The sequence below is a fragment of the Semicossyphus pulcher genome, unplaced genomic scaffold (assembly GCF_022749685.1).
Source record: "Semicossyphus pulcher isolate SPU_LCO1_2020_fin unplaced genomic scaffold, fSemPul1.0.p SCAF_14, whole genome shotgun sequence".
Lineage (NCBI taxonomy): Eukaryota > Metazoa > Chordata > Actinopteri > Labriformes > Labridae > Semicossyphus > Semicossyphus pulcher.
In genome coordinates, this window is record NW_027211648.1 from 3,281,851 (window position 1) to 3,302,259 (window position 20,409).

At 40.0% G+C, this 20,409-nt stretch overlaps 1 protein-coding gene across 1 annotated transcript; it reads left to right on the top strand.

Annotated features, from left to right (window-relative positions):
- The first annotated feature begins 477 nt into the window (after nt 1–477).
- LOC138591356 (M1-specific T cell receptor beta chain-like) lies at nt 478–18,632 on the top strand. Its single transcript, XM_069661929.1, has 7 exons — nt 478–523; nt 672–985; nt 14,137–14,179; nt 17,395–17,742; nt 17,854–17,877; nt 17,981–18,087; nt 18,371–18,632. The coding sequence occupies exons 1-7, from the start codon at nt 478–480 to the stop codon at nt 18,395–18,397; spliced, it is 909 nt and encodes a 302-aa protein (XP_069518030.1). The 3' UTR covers nt 18,398–18,632.
- The last annotated feature ends 1,777 nt before the right edge of the window (nt 18,633–20,409 follow it).

Genomic DNA, 20,409 nt, shown 5'->3' on the forward strand with positions numbered 1-20,409 from the left:
TAAATAAAGTGATAAATCAACTGAAGACTAAGTTCATTTTTTATCTGCTTCCATACAATCGGACTTCTTTTGGAAACCAGCGCAGTTGCCCCCTACTGGTCATTAGAAAGGATGCAGGTTTAAGGCACTTCAGATCTGCCTTCACTTTTAAAGCACGAGGCGACGTCTAGGTCCTTTATAGAGGCTTAGGTCTAAACAAATCAGTCACTGTTTTGATTGAGAAAAAATAGATGTGAGTTCTCCTGTAGGTTCATTCTTCAGGTTAAGGCAAAGATTAGGTTAATAAACTTTTTTAGGTTAAGTTTTGCTAGTTTATCCAAGAAATAACAACCTAATGGGAGGTGACGAGAGGCAACACAGGACACAGGCACCACCCCTCCCTATTCAACATTAACTCTGATGTCATTTCCTCCCCACAGATCTCAAGTGCTGGCTCACTGTATGTTCACTCATTTCATTTGCTCTTCCAATACTAAAATGATCCTGGGCGTCACCTTGACGTTCTGTCTGCTTTGGGCTGCAGGTAAACTTATTTTATCTATGAAAATAAAAACAGCAACATGCTCTTGTTTGTTTTGTCCCACTATATTCTGGATGAAAAATCTTTTGCTGTTACTTGTAGCTCAGAAGTGAACTATTGAAGCTTTTCTGTTTTGTTTCCTGTGTTTCAGCTGCGTCTCAGTCTGTGCTGATCACTCAGTGGCCCCGCTACATCTCCAGTCATCCCAGTGGTTCGGCAGAAATGCAGTGCTACCAGAATAACACGGATTATGATTATTTGTACTGGTACAGACAGCTCAGAGGAAAAGGTTTTGAGTTAATAGTGTATATAGCAGGAGGCACTCCATCTTTTGAAGAGGGATTCAACTCAGGTTACAAAGCAGAGAGATCGAAGGATCAGAAGAAGCAGTGGTCTCTGACGATACAGAGCGTTCAGGAGAAAGATGAGGCTGTTTATCTGTGTGCTGCTAGTCTACACAGTGCTGTGGCAGACCTCAGGTCTGTGACAAAAACATACAGCGGGGAGGCTCTTTATTGTTCTGACAGCTGACTCACATTAATAACAGTTGAATGAAGGAAGGAAGCAAAGCATATGGTGGAGGAGATAACACCAGAGACATTATGTTTCTGATGTTACACGGTCATTCTGTTTTATAGACCTGGGCCGTCCTTTTTTACATATTTGGGGGTCTAAATGACCAATAGGCACACTAAGGTTTTTAATTGCTTCATTGTTTCTGCCAGCAGCGGCCACACAGGTTGTAATGGCTAAAACGTAATGTCTACAAACATGCCTGATTATAGTATGTCCACTTGTTTTTGTGATTGTCTGACAACATTACAGAAAGGATCCTTACAGAGATAGAACTTTTTGTTAAAGAGTAAGATGCTTTCTGAAAACAGAAACAGTCGTGACATTTCTCTCTTTAAAGCCACCAAACTCACTCAACAAAAACATTTATTTCACCTCACAAAAAAAGACCTTGCTGGTCCCCTGCTGCCACGATCGACTTGTTTGTCTGGTCATTAGAAAGGATGCAGGTTTAAGGCACTTCAGATCTGGCTTCACTTTTAAAGCACGAGGCGACGTCTAGGTCCTTTATAGAGGCTTAGGTCTAAACAAATCAGTCACTGTTTTGATTGAGAAAAAATAGACGTGAGTTCTCCTGTAGGTTCATTCTTCAGGTTAAGGCAAAGATTAGGTTAATAAACTTTTTTAGGTTAAGTTTTGCTAGTTTATCCAAGAAATAACAACCTAATGGGAGGTGACGAGAGGCAACACAGGACACAGGCACCACCCCTCCCTATTCAACATTAACTCTGATGTCATTTCCTCCCCACAGATCTCAAGTGCTGGCTCACTGTATGTTCACTCATTTCATTTGCTCTTCCAATACTAAAATGATCCTGGGCGTCACCTTGACGTTCTGTCTGCTTTGGGCTGCAGGTAAACTTATTTTATCTATGAAAATAAAAACAGCAACATGCTCTTGTTTGTTTTGTCCCACTATATTCTGGATGAAAAATCTTTTGCTGTTACTTGTAGCTCAGAAGTGAACTATTGAAGCTTTTCTGTTTTGTTTCCTGTGTTTCAGCTGCGTCTCAGTCTGTGCTGATCACTCAGTGGCCCCGCTACATCTCCAGTCATCCCAGTGGTTCGGCAGAAATGCAGTGCTACCAGAATAACACGGATTACAACTATTTGTACTGGTACAGACAGCTCAGAGGAAAAGGTTTTGAGTTAATGGTGTCTATAGCACTAGGCACTCCAACATTTGAAGAGGGATTCAACTCAGGTTACAAAGCAGAGAGATCGAAGGATCAGAAGAAGCAGTGGTCTCTGACGATACAGAGCGTTCAGGAGAAAGATGAGGCTGTTTATCTGTGTGCTGCTAGTCTACACAGTGCTGTGGCAGACCTCAGGTCTGTGACAAAAACATACAGCGGGGAGGCTCTTTATTGTTCTGACAGCTGACTCACATTAATAACAGTTGAATGAAGGAAGGAAGCAAAGCATATGGTGGAGGAGATAACACCAGAGACATTATGTTTCTGATGTTACACGGTCATTCTGTTTTATAGACCTGGGCCGTCCTTTTTTACATATTTGGGGGTCTAAATGACCAATAGGCACACTAAGGTTTTTAATTGCTTCATTGTTTCTGCCAGCAGCGGCCACACAGGTTGTAATGGCTAAAACGTAATGTCTACAAACATGCCTGATTATAGTATGTCCACTTGTTTTTGTGATTGTCTGACAACATTACAGAAAGGATCCTTACAGAGATAGAACTTTTTGTTAAAGAGTAAGATGCTTTCTGAAAACAGAAGCAGTCGTGACATTTCTCTCTTTAAAGCCACCAAACTCACTCAACATAAACATTAATTTCACCTCACAAAAAAAGACCTTGCTGGTCCCCTGCTGCCACGATCGACTTGTTTGTCTGGTCATTAGAAAGGATGCAGGTTTAAGGCACTTCAGATCTGGCTTCACTTTTAAAGCACGAGGCGACGTCTAGGTCCTTTATAGAGGCTTAGGTCTAAACAAATCAGTCACTGTTTTGATTGAGAAAAAATAGATGCGAGTTCTCCTGTAGGTATATTCTTGGGGTTAAGGCAAAGATTAGGTTAATAAACTTTTTTAGGTTAAGTTTTGCTAGTTTATCCAAGAAATAACAACCTAATGGGAGGTGACGAGAGGCAACACAGGACACAGGCACCACCCCTCCCTATTCAACATTAACTCTGATGTCACTTCCTCCCCACAGATCTCAAGTGCTGGCTCACTGTATGTTCACTCATTTCATTTGCTCTTCCAATACTAAAATGATCCTGGGCGTCACCTTGACGTTCTGTCTGCTTTGGGCTGCAGGTAAACTTATTTTATCTATGAAAATAAAAACAGCAACATGCTCTTGTTTGTTTTGTCCCACTATATTCTGGATGAAAAATCTTTTGCTGTTACTTGTAGCTCAGAAGTGAACTATTGAAGCTTTTCTGTTTTGTTTCCTGTGTTTCAGCTGCGTCTCAGTCTGTGCTGATCACTCAGTGGCCCCGCTACATCTCCAGTCATCCCAGTGGTTCGGCAGAAATGCAGTGCTACCAGAATAACACAGATTATGAATATTTGTACTGGTACAGACAGCTCAGAGGAAAAGGTTTTGAGTTAATGGTGTCTATAGCACTAGGCACTCCATCTTTTGAAGAGGGATTCAAATCAGGTTACAAAGCAGAGAGATCGAAGGATCAGAAGAAGCAGTGGTCTCTGACGATACAGAGCGTTCAGGAGAAAGATGAGGCTGTTTATCTGTGTGCTGCTAGTCTACACAGTGCTGTGGCAGACCTCAGGTCTGTGACAAAAACATACAGCGGGGAGGCTCTTTATTGTTCTGACAGCTGACTCACATTAATAACAGTTGAATGAAGGAAGGAAGCAAAGCATATGGTGGAGGAGATAACACCAGAGACATTATGTTTCTGATGTTACACGGTCATTCTGTTTTATAGACCTGGGCCGTCCTTTTTTACATATTTGGGGGTCTAAATGACCAATAGGCACACTAAGGTTTTTAATTGCTTCATTGTTTCTGCCAGCAGCGGCCACACAGGTTGTAATGGCTAAAACGTGATGCCTGCAAACATGCCTGATTATAGTATGTCCACTTGTTTTTGTGATTGTCTGACAACATTACAGAAAGGATCCTTACAAAGATAGAACTTTTTGTTAAAGAGTAAGATGCTTTCTGAAAACAGAAGCAGTCGTGACATTTCTCTCTTTAAAGCCACCAAACTCACTCAACATAAACATTTATTTCACCTCACAAAAAAAGACCTTGCTGGTCCCCTGCTGCCACGATCGACTTGTTTGTTTGTGTTGTTGTGTGACCTTGGTGTTTTCAAAGGGGCAGTTTGGATCCTACTCAATATTTGTGTACTGCAAAATGATACTAAAAATGTAACTGATCGAGGCAGCTGTAGACCAGCAACTCCCGTTTTCTGCAATGCTAAATGACTGTTTTTGTCAATGGAGTCTGGTGGCTTTAAAGAAAACAACTAGAATAAGAGATTAACTGTTGTCTTAGGAAAAAAAAAAAAAAAAAGACTCTTTAAAAGAACCCATGTTTGTGTTTCACTGACAAGCGTCCACCTACAGACGTACTGATTACTGTCCTGAATACATTCAGCCAACAGGTGGAGGCACAGCACATGCATGAAGCTTTCATCAGGAGAGAGTGGTGATGAATTAAACCACACAGACACCTCCCTCTGTACACTGAGCCTTTCATCAGAGCAAAACGTTTCTCACATCACTGCTCGACAATGTCTTCACTTATGAACACATTTGGTTTTCTCCTCATCTGGTTTTCAAGTAAGATCTCAGAATTCACCTACAGATCACATTAGATATGATTTAAATGCTCACAAATAAGATCATTTAAATGCTGTGTTGTCTCTCTGCCTTCAATGACAGTTTAACTAAAATCTGCTCTCTCCACAGGTCAGGTGAACGCGGTTACATTTGAGCAGTCTCCTCCACAGATAGTGATGGAGAATACTGAGGTCCAGATTAACTGCAGCCATGATGATAATACCCTTGTACTAATGCTCTGGTATCAACAGCAAAAGAACAGCCAGGCCATGACCCTCATCACGTACGGATATGATAACGTTAAGCCAAGCTATGAGGGTCAGTTTGAAGATCAATTCAAACTCACAAGAGAAGGACCAAATAAAGGAGCTCTGATTATAAGGAAAGCACACCCATCACACTCGGGTGTTTATTTCTGCGCTGCTAGTAACACAGTGATGTGGTTTAATGACACTCCCTCACTCAAAACCCTCTCCTGTTTCCTGTTAAGAGACACTTGCAGGTTAAAAGGCGTCGAGGATGTCTACAGCTGTGATCGCATTTCTTCTTATCCTGCTTCCATGTAATGAAATTAACTTAAAAACCAGCAACTTAAACTTTGTTTTTCATTTTTTACAGCCATTATATGAATATGAATCAATGTTTTTCTAATCTGTGTTTTTCCCAACAGATCGAGCTACAAGTGTGACGTTTGAACCGTCTCATCCAAAGATAGTAGATGAAAAGACCAGGGTACAAATTGAATGCAGTCACGATGATACAAATCTTAATGCGATGCTCTGGTACCAGCAAACAGAAAGCGGCCTTATGAAGTTAATTGGATACAACTACTTTAGGAGTAATCCCGACTATGAGAAGGAGTTTGAAAATCGGTTTGAGATGACACGACAAGAGATCGGAAAAGGAGCTCTGATTATAAAGAATGTGACTCCATCAGACTCAGCTGTTTATTTCTGCGCTGCCAGTGACACAGTGATGTGGTTTAATGACACCCCCTCACTAAAAACCCTCACCTCTCTTTTCTCTTATTTTCAAGTTAATGATGCAGAGAGAAAAGCTGCAGGGCTTGTCTCAATACAGTCACTGGCTAAATATACACACAGAGGGCAAACATGGTGAAAGACAGACATAAAGCTTGACAAAACTACTACTACTCAAAACTACAAGTCTGATTATTTGTCAATATATAATTTACAATCAGGGTTGGTTCAGGTACTAAGTTAATCTATATATAGAAAGGGTTTCATGTACTGTATTGTAAGTATTTGTACAGTATTTAGGCCTACAGCCTGCTGAAGCTAAAAAAGGCTATTTTATACATATTGTAGTGCATCTAACAAGCTACAACCTTAATAAACTGTATGGAAGATTGGGATTATTTAGTATTAAAATAAACTGCTACAGTGTTACCTTTCAGAATAATGGATCACAATTCAACAACACAAACTACACCTACCACATCAGCCATCAAGTTGAATCAATTCCTCCAAAACACTTTCAAGTGAGTTTATATTTCAGCAAAACATTCACCAAAACAGCAGCATTCAAACTAAACCAAGAATATGTTCAGCCAATTCACATTCAATGACGCAAAAACATAAACCACAAGACAGAAGAGCTCATCCGTTGACGTGTCCAGCACAGTAGCATTTTGTTTGTTTTAGTTTTTCCCCTTATATATTTTATAACTTATTTGTCCCAATTCGGAATTTTGATTGTCCTTTCATTATCTATTCAACTTAAATTTGAAGATGTATAACTTGTTTACACGTTATGAGCAATGGTCTGTTCTGTTTGTTTTATAATTGTTCAATAAAATGTATAGATATAAAACAGAGCTCAACCGTTGGCATGGGGCCAGGGTTGCCAGGTCCGCGGTTTTCCCGCTGAATTTGGCTACTTTTTAAGTGTTGCCTCGGGTGGCGATTTTTGTCCGCTGGTTGGGTAGACCTGTTTTGCATGCAAATTACATGAATTCTAGGCTATCTATAAATAGCAATCCTTAATTTTTGGTATTACTTTAGATTAAATAATTGATTTATACCCAAATCCTACCAAACGGACAGTTCATTCAGCACTACACACAATGGACATGGGACATGCATGCCCACATAACAAACCCACACACTCTACTTTGCCACACAGTTAGCGAACTTAAACTGCACACAGTCCGTATCCGTTCGGTGCACTGTGCTGTCACCTAACCAGCTATTATCAGCAGTGACACCTGCAGCGGAATCCGTTAACACGCCGGACAATTCAAGCTAGCAACTCCGACTGGGGAGAAACATGACGCCTGGTAAGTGGGAAAAATACAGGAAATACACAAGGGACTGGTAATGTGAAAACGGAATCAAAGAATGAATAGGACGTGTGGCTGGAGATAATACACAAGCTTTTTGTCGGTGATGTATAACCGAGATCGCAGGGGGTGACAGGAGTTGTCTATGATGGATGCCAGTTTTGATAGCATCCTCCTCTCACCCACCTCTATGACCGTCTTTAATCTGTGTATTTTATAATGCATTTGGCAATGATAGCAATGCTGTTAGACTTTAAAAGCAGTGTATATGGTTTGACAGTGGTACATTTTGAGCTCTAGTGTTTGGCTGGTTTTTGGGCTGGTTTTATTGGCCGTTGGGCTGGTTGTCACACAGACCTGGCAATCCTGCATAGGGCCCCACCGCCGTTAGCTTAGCCAAATGTTAGCTTAGCAAAGCACAAAAACACCTAGCTCAGGAAGCCTGTCAGAAAACCATTATGTAATTAAATAGAACAGAAAACACCTGATAAATGTGTGAATAATAAAAGTACAACGTCGGAAACTATCTGTGCAACGTCAAGCAAAACTTGTCAAAGCATTTGTCAAATAAAAATGTCAGAAAAACTCCAAAAAACACCAAGTCATGCTACATATGTTAGCACAAGAAATAGTAGCTTACCTTGTTAAACTTGTGGGCATTTTAGAGAGGAGTTAAGTCTTCAGTAAGAGTCCACATCTGATACAGAGGATCTCGAAACTCCAGTTCGAGTTTCCAACCGTTGGAGAACCGTTGATGTGACAAACAGCCGACCGTTGGAGTCCGCAGCAGACAAGCGCGCGCGGTAAACCGGTCTTCTCCCACACTACAACTTGAGGCGACATCACTGAACTGTTGGTTTCTAAAATATAGAGAAATGTGTGTAAGGCCATGTTTATAGAAGTTGAACACACCTAATTATTCCTTAAGCTGCCCTGCCTTGGACGTTAAAATCTCAGCAGATCAGAAACGTTACAGAGTGGGCGGAGCTTTGTCAATTTAAAGGAACCGCCTCAATAAGTGGCGACCAATCACGTTTCACAAACGCTCATCACTCAACAGGTGTTAGTCAGCTTTCACTCCCTATTACTATTACTGAAAATACTTTTTCCATCTGTCGATCGACAAATGGATTCACTGTTTAAGCAGCTTCGGTTTAATAAACATGATTTTTCTATAAATAATGCGAATAATACCAAAAACCATTTTACGTTTGCTGTTTAATTTGGTCTTTCATCTCCTCCAAAGTCTCATTTCACAATCAGCCAATAGGATTTACAGTCCGTCTTGCATCACAATTACTTCGTCATGTGACCTCATGGTTTGTTAGTGCTGAACAGTTTGATTGATTTGCTTCATTCAGCTGGAAGGAGCTCATGGATAACATGTTTATTATCATCATTTATCTGTCTCTGCTTTCACACTCAGGTTGGTTTTATGTATTAACTCTAAATGGGTTCCCTGAATGGTCCAGTTCCCATCACATTTACTGTTAAATGAAATATTTGTGAATTGTAAATTCAGAGGAGACAATAAAAAACTCATCCTCTCTGTCCTGCAGGTCTCACTGTTGTCGTTCTTCAGCCAGAGGGTCAAACTTCACACCCAGGAGACACGGTAGATCTTGAATGCAGCATGGGTTCAGGGTTCAGCATGAGCAGCTACACCATGCTCTGGTACCGACAAAACCAGCACGGAGCTGCTGTGGAGTTCCTCACCAAAGAGTACGACCAAACTGTGGGGCGATTCAAGACGTCTATCGATACATCCAAGAACAACTTCACTCTTCAGATAAGCGAGCTGATCCTGAATGACAGCAGCACCTACTACTGCGCTGTCAGTCACAGTGATGCACACAGAGCAGACAGTCACACAAATAACAACAGATGGAGCACAGGCAGGAAGGAGCTGTGGCTCGTTTGGTTAACTGGCAGCAGTGGAACAATAAAGACACCTTTTAGAACAGTTCCACTTCAGGACTTTTGAAATCTGTTAATAAACATTACAGTTAATGGTCTTTGTCTAGATTGATCAAGCTGTTACACCAGAATCAAACAGGCCACCAAAGCAACTATTAACAGAATATTATCTAAATTATTTAAATGGGAACAAATTAATAAAATACATGAACAACATACGAAGTAACAAGAGTGCATGAAATGCAAGTCACGGTCTAATTATAGCTAGTTTTATATGTTATATAACTATGCATATGAATGTGTGTGGATGCACACACACTTTTTTTATGCTGTTATGGAGTTGATTGCTGCCAAACATAATTTAATTGTGCATTTCATATGCAATGAGAATAATTTGTATATCTATATCTATCTACTAAGTTCTTAAGCTAGTCATGTAGTCAGAGCCATATGTGTTGTTAAATATGTATATATATAAATACATATAAATATGACGTTATAAAAGCAATACGACACTTGAGGGCGTGCTGTTGTACTGAATATCAGCACACCTTTTGCCGAGGATAATCACAGCCGTGCTGATATTCAGTACAGCAGCACGCCCTCTCAAGTAATAAATCTTAAATATTGTGCTCTAGAGGTTTAAAGACTCTTGAAAGTTATTAATTATAAATTGTGATCTGATTGTTTTAAAACGTTTTGATAAGGGCATCGCATACTGATATTCATATTTGAACCCTGATGGAGATACATTGTATTTTCAGTGTACATTATAATAAAATAAAATACTGAAGATGTATTAGTTTATATGCTTTTTTGTTTATTTTATTGTCACAGTTTAGGAAGGCTGTGTTAAGTTGCACTAAATGGCCATTTCTGAACTGTGAAACAACAGCGAGGGAATGCATCTAGTAACAGTTACCTCTGCTAAAGATGTGAGGCTCATGAAAGCTCCTTTTTACAATCACAATAAAATAAGTAAACACAAACTTGTGAAGCAGCACAATAAAGTCCTCTTATGAAAAGGAACAAGACGTGCTGCCTCTGCACAGTTCAGCGCTGTTCCTACAAAACCACAAGGCTGCTTGTTCAGATAAGACAGCAGGTGTTAACGGGTTAGTTTAATACTCCAATATAACATTACTGTCCTTTATTGCAGCGTCTCATCTGTGACTAACTTACCTGTATTTTTAAATTCTGTTTGCAGTCTGAGAGTATGAAGTTATCATGTTTAAGAGGTTAACATACACTGACCTCTACAGGGATCATGTGGGATTACAAAACAAGGTGTGGGGTTCAAAGAAAGGTCAGTGCAGAGCACGTCCAGTCAAATCACCTCAGTGTTTAAATGAGCTGAAGGATGCAGCAACTTGCATTAAGTATCATAAATGGGAATATATCACCACAGCCACTTTTATAGTTTAATAATACTAATCAATAAAATACAGATGAAACAATATGTTGTTCAAATCTTAAAAAATGTATGGACAGAACGGACCAACGCCACGTGCATAAACATTTAAGCTGAATGTGCAAAGCTTGACTTAGATCAGGTCCTGTTTGATGAAGAAACCATTGAACACTTTCATAGAGACTCATTCAGAAAGGTGCTGATGGAAGACACAAAAAACTGAATCTTATTCTGAAATGTCAAACGCAGATTTTTATTTCTATCAGTTTTTATGTTCTGATTTTGTACTTATGACATTTGATAAAACTCCCCTTTAAAATATGGAAAATTAAATCTGGTGATGCAATAATTTCTTTGGTATTAAAATATGTTCCATCACCCACCATGACTTCATAATGGATGAAACGCATCCTCAACTAGCTAGCACGAGGCTAACACTGGATGAATGATCTAAAAATGATTGTTGTCATACTTTGTTGTTTTTCTGCGTTGGTCTTTTTCAAGTCTGTTTGATTTTGTTTGTGTTTATATGTTTATGATCATGTTGTTTGTGTGCTTTCCTATGTTTATGTGCTTAGTATGTTTTCTTTTAACTTTTTTAAAGTTGAGAAAATCAGCCTGTGTTGGTAAATCTGCAAATTGACATGATTTCTTATGTTTATAATGTGCATTGCTCCTCCTTTCAAACATAAACATAAACATATTAACATAAAACTAACAGAACTTGTTATGCCACTAACTGTATCATTATAAATGTATTATCATATTTATATTATATCTTGTGCAGCAGAACAACAACTTACACGTCCAGTAGCCACTGAACAACAACGACTTTGCCTCTTAAATGTGTACATTTCCAAAAGCGTGGACCATCATGAGAAGAGAGGACATAATAACATCTACATTCTGGAAAAACAGGAAAGATTTATCTTCAGAAATCCAACATTGTGGATTTGAGAGATATTTCAGGGTCAGGTCATAACTATCTGTTGGTTCAAGCGACAGTTTTCACATTTTGAGATATGAAGTAGTGAATGTTTCTCTTTATATACGACTCATCTTCACTGCTGACTGGATGAAGAGGTGTGACCAGCAGAGGTGTCACTCCCTCTGACAAACAAAGAGCAGTTTCCTCTTGTTCTTTTCTTAGCTGTCACAGAAATAGCAGCAGTCAGGTCGCAGCACAGAGCTGCACAGCTGCTCTCCGGCTCAGAGAGATGGAGGCTGAGATATGGAGGAGCGGGGTGGGGGAGGCAGAGTGCAGAGACACAAACGCGCATTAGGTTTTTGTGTGATGCTTTTTCACCGTGGGGACAGGGGGCCACGGTGATACAATCCCATAGAGCCGCCGTACAAAAACCTCCTCCCATTAACACACAGTGTGCAGACGGCTACATGCTGTCGGGAGGGCAGAAAAAGCTGAAATATGAAGCTGTGCAGGACGACAGGAGGCCTCAGCATTCAACAGTTTATTTATGAGCAGAAAATCTGCAGGAAAAATCTTTTTAAAAAGACTTTTAAATCACAAGTTCAGTGTTCGGATGCTTCTTGTCTCATCTCGACAAAGCGAACACATTTAAACCTCATGAAGCTGCTGCTGCGTGTTTAAACCTTCTTCATCCTCTGGATCATCACTCTGAGGCTCATCGTGCTGATTGTGGAAAGTTTTGAGACTTTTTGGTAGAGGAGACTTTCAGTGTGACACTGGAGCTGAAGCTTACTTTGGAAAGGGAACAAAACTCACAGTTTTGGGTAAGTTTCAGCTTTTGTGACTTTAGTTCATTTCAACTCACCTGCAACAACGAAAACACGAGTGTGAATGTGAAAGAAAAAACAGCTGCTGTGAAAAATGTGAAATATTGAGCTGAACAGAGACACTGTGAGCTACAATGAGCCTGCTTACTTTGGCCAAGGAACCAGACTGACGGTTTTAGGTAAATATTCCGTTTTTTACTGTATTTAGACAGATTCAACTTTGCTTTGGAGTCTGAAGAGAGACAGAAATACTTGGAAACACGTACTAAGTGAAATCTGGTGGAGAAAGACACCAGAGTTTGATGCTCAGTGTTTCTGCACTGTGACAATACTGAAGCATACTTTGGCCAAGGAACCAAACTGACTGTTTTAGGTAAATACTTCAGTTTTTTACTGTATTTCACAGATGTCACAAAGATTCAAACTTGAAGTATCATAAAACTGTGAGTAAAACCTTCTCAGAGTTAACTGTGGAAGAGAAACAAACAAGAGTTTGATGCTCAGTGTTTCTGCACTGTGACAACGCCAACGAAGCGTACTTTGGTAAAGGAACCAAACTGACTCTTTTAGGTGAGTCCATAATGTTTAAAACAGGACAAATGTAAGAAGATTTGTAGAATGAAAATGTTCTCGGCTCCTTAAAGTTTGTGTTCAGCTCAGAGCTTTTTGACAGTAAGCTTCAGCGCTGTGCCAATTACGAAGCTTACTTCGGCCCAGGAACTAAACTGACTGTTCTCGGTGAGTAAAACGTTCACATTTAATCAGATTGATTCTCCTCATGAAACAAAGTAAATGGAGTAAAAGGAGACCTGTCTCTTTAATTATAATATCAGTAATAAGAGAGTAATAAGGCGAATAATAGTGACATTTAAAAGCAAGTCAGGTATAAAAGCAGCATGTTGTTTTGAGCACTGATCAAACACACTGTGACTTTTGGAACTGAAGCTCACTTTGGAGGAGGAACAAGGTTAACTGTTTTAGGTAAGAAACAAATCATGTATATAGAGTCTACGATAAAGTCTGCAGTAAGAAGGACAAGTTTGGGCCTTCTGCTCGCAGCTTTTTGTTCTCAAGCTTGAACACTGTGTCAGAACGAAGCTTATTTCGGCCAGGGAACTAAACTGACTGTTCTCGGTGAGTAAAACCTTTAAATCTAATCAGATCAGTTCGCCTCAGAAAAAGACACCAAATCAGTTAAAGCAGGTCTATTGTCTGGAATAAAAGTGAACAACTCTTAAAGACAGACAAACAAATGTAAAGAGGACAGCATCTTGTTTTGAGCACTGATCAAACACACTGTGACTTCTGGAACTGAAGCTCACTTTGGTGGAGGAACAAGGTTAACTGTTTTAGGTAAGAAACATTTAAAGTCTGCAGAACAAGTCATTTAACAAACGTGATGTTCATTTAACAAACGTGATGTTCATCTAACAAACTTAGTGAGCGCGAGTTCTTTAAAGTTCCCGTTTCACTCAGAGCTTTTTGACAGTAAGCTTCAGCGCTGTGTCAATAAGGAAGCCTACTTCGGTCGGGGAACTAAACTGACTGTTCTCGGTGAGTAAAAAGACTCAATTAATCTCCTGTTAGAGAAGTTTGGATGGAAAGAAAGACCATTTTAAAACAACAACTAAAGGTAACCAAATGTAAAGAAGCAGAGTAGAGGCAGCATGTTGGGCTGTTTTGAGCACTGATGAAGTTCACTGTGACTCTGGTGCTTCAGAGGCTCACTTTGGTGGAGGAACAAAGTTAACAGTTTTAGGTAAGAAACAAATCATGTGTAAAACTTCTGAGATAAAGTCTGCAGTTTGGGGGGTTCTTTGACAAACTCATCGTACTCGTCAGCTCAGAGCATTTTGTTCTTAAGCTGCAACACTGTGTCAGTACGAAGCTTATTTCGGCCAGGGAACTAAACTGACTGTTCTCGGTGAGTAAAACTTCAAACTCTCTGCTCATGAATCCGCCTGTGTGAGAATTAAATGTGTAAGATCCTAACAGAGAGAAACAGTAATGTGGTGCATACAAACTGCAATAAGTAAATAAGATAGAGCCTGTAAAACACAGGCCACTGTGCAGAAGCTGTTGGTTGAGTTAGAGTTACGTGTGACATATTTAGAAACTAAAGAAGCAAATGTACGGCAGCGTCTGGGCTGTTTTGAGCTCTGAGCAAATTCACTGTGACTGGTGGTTATGAAGCTCACTTTGGAGGAGGAACAAGGTTAACTGTTTTAGGTAAGAAAACCTTTTGATTTCATTAAAGTTTGGAGTCTAAATAATCATGAAATAGTCAAATGAAAGGCAGATTGATGTTCAAAATGTCAGCAGGAAGAGTTTTTGTTACAGTCGAGAGTCTCTGTGCTCCTACACCGAGGCTATCTTTGGAGCTGGAACTAAACTCACCGTTTTAGGTAAGAAAATTATTCTAGCTGAGCCTCATTCTCCTCTTAGTTCTTTTATAAGAGTACGTGCAATCATAGAATCTATTAATCAGGCATTTTATTTGATCGTCATAATAAAAATGTGCTACATTTAAAGTGTGAAAGAGGTTCATAGAGAAAAGAAGTTTGAGCTTGTTAAATCAGCCTCGTCTGACTTAACAGTAAAAGTTGAGCAGCAATAAAACATTTGGCTCGACGCCCAGATTGTGACTCTCACAGCCGGTTCTTATCAGCTCTGTGAAACACTGTGAGTAACCAGGGAGAGGCTTACTTTGGAGCTGGAACTAAACTCACCGTTTTAGGTAAGACCATCACAAAGACTAAAACAGTGTGTGACAGGATCTAACAGCAAACCAGTGTGTAAGTGTGCCAGGACAGAGCCGAGGGTTTGCTTTAATCTCACGCTCTTAAATGGACCTGAAATCAGCAGTTTAGTGACGGAGACAGTCAGCAGCTCTCTGAGCGGCAGCTTTTTCTGCTGCCTCGTATCAGTGTGAACAACAACAGTCCTGCTTACTTTGGAAAAGGCACCAAGCTGACCGTTTTAGGTAAGACACGTCAATTTTACTCAAACCAACAGTTCAAGAGTTAAGAGTTATATCAAGTTAGGGTTTTGTTTTTATTTTCTGCCCTGAAAATGAACCTAAATCAGCTGTTTGACATCATCAGAAGAGATGTAATTGTGTAAAAGTGTGTGTGTGTGCACACTAAACGTTTAATTCAGAACTAAAAATAAGAGCTCAACACAGTGAGCAGCTTTTTCTGCAGCCTCGTATCAGTGTGAACAACTATGAGCCTGCTTACTTTGGAAAAGGCACCAAGCTGACCGTTTTAGGTAAGACACGCAAAATTTTCATAAACATAAAGCAACAAAATGCATCAAAAGTTAAAGAGCTATATAAAGTCAGAGTTTTGTTTTTAACTTCAGCTCTTAAATAGAACCTAAATCAGCTGTTTGAAATCGATCAGAAGAGATGTCACTGTAAAAGTGCTTCTTCAGGAGGCTTGAGTGAACATGTAAATGTTCTTTAGGAGGCTTGTGAGCACATTTAAAAGTTTTCAGTTCAAAATAAAACAATAAGAGCACGACACAGAGAGCTGCTTCAGAACGTAAAAGGTGAGCAGCTTTTTCTGCAGCCTCGTATCAGTGTGAACACCAACGATCCTCCTTACTTTGGAAAAGGCACCAAGCTGACAGTTTTAGGTAAGACACGCAAAATGTACTCAAATCAAGAGTTAAATAGTTAAGACTTATATCAAGTTAGAGTTCTGTTTTAATCTTCAGCTCTTAAATAGAACCTAAATCAGCTGTTTGAAATCGATCAGAAGAGATGTCACTGTGTAAAAGTGCTTCTTCAGGACGTTTGAGTGCACATGTAAATGTTTTTTCTAAGTATAAGAGCACAACACAGTGTGCAGCTTCACTGTTTAAAACGGTGAGCAGCTTTTTCTGCAGCCTCGTATCAGTGTGAACACCAACTATCCTGCTTACTTTGGAAAAGGCACCAAGCTGACAGTTTTAGGTAAGACACGCAAAATGTACTCAACATAAAGCAACAAAATGCATCAAAAGTTGGCATAGAAAATAATTAACAGTTATAATAAAATAACAGTTAGGCCTATATCAAATTAAAGTTCCAACTAGAACTCTGGATCAGAAGAGAACTGTGTAAATGTTCTTCAGGAGGTTTGTGAGCACATTTAAATGTTTTCAGTTTAAATAAATGAAACAATAAGAGCTCAACACAGAGAGCAGCTTTTTCTGCAGCCTCTTATCAGTGTGAACACCTATCCTGCTTACTTTGGAAAAGGCACCAAGCTGACTGTTTTAGGTAAGAGAATGATAAAAATCACAGCCATAAGTGTTCATTTTTTACCTTAATCTGCTAAATTATGGTTGCGTTCATAAGTTTAATGTTTAGCTCAGAGATGGTCGTGCTGATTTGTTGTTTAAACTTACAAAGAAAATGTCAAATCTACATACTAGGATAAATCTCACCAGGCTGTGTTACACTCTAATGAAGTTGAAAACTACGCCAAAGAGTGCAAAGGTACCCATTTTAACATTAACACACCTGGTCTTCCTTTAGTGAAATCCGATGATGTTTTCTGAAGGATCAGAGGTTACTGGGTGTTACTGAATGCAGTCATTCACTTTGTTATTTTGGCCATGAAAACATTGAGATGAATCTATCAGCAGGGTCATTCTGCTGAAGCTGTGAAATCTGGCATCAGCACTAAAAGTATTCTCATTATCTGACTAGTGAAACAGAATTTCTTCACCTGCTTTATTTAAGAAGTAAAGTAAAAAAAGACAGTAAATGAGACATGACTGTGTTTTTACTGTGTGTGTGTTTAGTTAGTGAAAAGCTCCAAACAAAAACGTGCTGCTTCTGATCAGTCGCTGTGGTGAGTTTTTTACACGCGAGTTAGCGGTGTGCTCGAGCAGCTTACCTCCTCATTTTGGAGATGGAACCAGGCTGACAGTTCTGGGTAAGATTGACCTGATAACTTGATGTGATTTAGATTAAAGTGGGAGCTACATTCTGCAGACTCAACCTGTAATGATCATGTTTAATTTGCAATTGATGTTGCGTATGAAAAAGCCGTGCGCGGCCTGATGTTCATGTGTAGTTTCTGGTTTTGAGATGTAAGATTTAGGTTTTAATTCAGTGGTTTCTGTCCTGTGTCTCTGCAAAAAAAGATCGTGATCCCGTTAAACCAACAGTCAGAGTTCTCCCACCTTCACCAAAGGAGTGTGGACAAGAGGCAGAGCAGAACAAGAAGAAGAAGACCATTGTTTGTGTGGCCTCTGGATTCTACCCGGATCATGTCAGCGTGTTCTGGTCCATCAACGGGGAGAACAAAACCTCAGGTGTGGCCACAGACAGCGCTGCCGTGCAGGAAGACAAGTCTTACAGCATCAGCAGCAGGCTGAGGGTCTCTGCTAAAGACTGGAACGAACCCGAGAATAAGTTCACCTGCACCGTCAACTTCTACAACGGGACAAATTATTTGCCTGTATCAGAGTCAATCAGAGGTGTAGAAGGAGGTAAGTTCAGAATACCTTCAGGAATAATCTCATCTGAAGCTTTGTCCTGTTAGAAAATCATCATCGTGTTTCCTCGTCTAATTCTTGTCTTTATTCTCCTGACTGCTGGAGGAGAAGGAAAGGTCGTGTCAAGAGGTAAATGTTCATGATTATCACAGAACAGATATCACTGTCAGACATGTTCAGATGTTTCCTCTTTGAATCCTGTCGCTGATTTGAACGTCTGAACTTTGTGCAGAGACATTCCTGAGGGTCACTGTGAGCGCCAAACTCTCCTACACTGTTTTCATCGTGAAGAGCTGCTTCTACGGAGCCTTTGTGACGCTGCTGGTGTGGAAGCTTCAGGTTCGTTATCGTCATCTCCATCTTTAATACAAAAAAACATACAAGGGGAGGCTGGGGTAAAAAGTGACACTGAAAGACAATATAGTAAAAGGTGTTCCTGATACTGTTTTTTTAAAGCAACATATTTCCTCACTTGTTTTGTTGCTTGATGACGTGTCGCTTTCTGCTTTTATAGTTTTTATTATTTGTTGCTTGTGTTCTGAAGCACTAAGAAATGGTTCTGTACACTTTAATTTGTCAGGGAAAGAGTCAAAAGAGACACTGTGTCCTCTGTTTGTTGCAGGCTTCAGCTGGAAAGCAGACGAACTGAGAGCTGATCGGATTCAACCATCACGCGTCTGTAAATAAAATGTGTCGTGGTTACATTTCCACATCTTTGTTTGTGACAGGAACAGGAGGAACAGTTCGAAGCATGTTCTTATGACTATATTAAAGACAAAAGCAGCATGAATGATAAATATTTAGTCTGTGTGTTTGTGCTTGTTACTGATTTGATGCTTCATTTTATGCTCAATAAAAGAATGTGTTAACTTCCTGACACTGGCTACCTGTTGCTCAGAGAATTCATTTCAAAGTTTCTCTGCGTGTGTTTAAGGCTCTCTGTGGCTCAGCGCCCAAATACATCTCAGATACGCTCGTGACATATGAACCATCCAGGACCCTGAGGACATCTGAGGCCGTCCCACGGGTTAGAACAAAACACGGTGAAGTTTTATCATGCCGCACAGACCTGGAATAATCTCCCAAGTCAAGTCAACGTGCTTATCCTGCACGATGTTAGACGAGCAACGACTCTGACCGCCCGCCTTAAAGTCAAGGCCAAAAATATTCTGTTTTACACCGCCTGCTCTGTAATGCATTACTTTAATCGACAATTAATTACTTTTTAATTGATCTTACACTTTAATCTATTTCCTATTTGACCTATTTTAAAATAAAAGGGAAGATCGAACATTGCAGCAGTCGGAGTCCGGGACTCCAGGGTCTGAGACCCAAGAGGAAAGAATTCTGGGAATTCTACTAAAACTAAGGAACATTATGACTGATGAGTTAGGATCAAAGAGATTTCAGGGTCTGGACCCTTTAAGGGGAAAGTTCAGGGAACTGATAAGAGGCAAAGTTTAACTGATGAGTTCACCGTATATGCTCAGGCTTAAGCCTGCTTTCTTTTGAAGCATCACTCGTCAGTTATAGTTTTCCTTAGTTTGTAGAATTCCCAGAATCCTCTGGGGTCCCAGACTCCTTTATATATCAACACTTACACCACTGTAAGTATGACCCAGTAACAGGGTTCCAGGCTCGTACAACAGCTGCATTATTCTGATCTGACCTGATCTTGTATTTTAATATATTTTGTCTTATTTTTGCTTGATGTCAGATTTCATTTAAAGCTGTTTTTAACTTTGAATTGCTTTATGTATGAACAGTGCTCTATAAATGAACTCTCCTGCCTGTAGACTCTCACTGACTGACTTTGATAATGTGTTGGAAATAAAATAAAGTTTACTTATTGATTTAAACTATAAGTTCATGTATTAGCTTCATTTCAGCCTGAAATTTAAACAAGGATTAAGTTGATCCTTTGCTGTTATTTGCAACAAAGTGTGTTGATTTAAGCAGTTAAGATAGCATCGTCACACCTCGTCCCACTCTCAGAGTCACTTTTTCCACAGACAGTTTGAGGTATTTTTAGCTGCTGCCTTATCTGACTCTTTTCTGAGAAATCACTTATTTGTCACCTACACGAGTGGGAAACATGTCGGCTCAGGGAAACTTTAGAAGCAGCTTCATTTAATATGTTCCATGAAAACAAACAGAGAGGTGACTGAAGTTTCTCACTGAATTAAATCAACAAATTGAATTTAAAAGTTGTTGTAAGACTCGTTTGAACACGTTTCAGTTGCTTAATCTCGGTGATGTTCAGTTTTAACGCTTTGCACTTTGATGAAAGAAGAAGCTCAAAATGGTTTATAAGAATAGAGCAGTTCTTCCTTTAGTTCAAACAGTCAGTAAAGTAACTGTGTGAGTGGAGCACACAGCAGCAGGAAGTGAGCGTTGTCCGTGTGCACAGCAGGAGGTCAGAGCTGCTGCTGGTGAGGGAGACGGAGCGAGGCCTGAAACCTGCAGAGGAGCAGAGAGCGACAGAGAGGAGAGGATGTGGTCACAGAGCAGCCTGCACATCGCTCGCTGTGTGCTGCAAATGTACCACAACCACCTGCAGCTGTGCACCCAACCCCCCCCCCACCCCCCCCCCCCCACCCCCACCACCATCAAACATCTTCCATTTCTGTGTCAACTGAAGCTGCAGAGTGAACATAAAGT

Bases quoted from the DNA above. Each gene is read 5' to 3' on its own strand.
- LOC138591356 (XM_069661929.1), top strand. From the start codon at position 478: ATGATCCTGGGCGTCACCTTGACGTTCTGTCTGCTTTGGGCTGCAG. The intron at 524-671 runs GTAAACTTATTT...CCTGTGTTTCAG, and splicing joins CTGTCTGCTTTGGGCTGCAG to CTGCGTCTCAGTCTGTGCTG. The intron at 18,088-18,370 runs GTTCGTTATCGT...TGTTTGTTGCAG, and splicing joins TGCTGGTGTGGAAGCTTCAG to GCTTCAGCTGGAAAGCAGAC.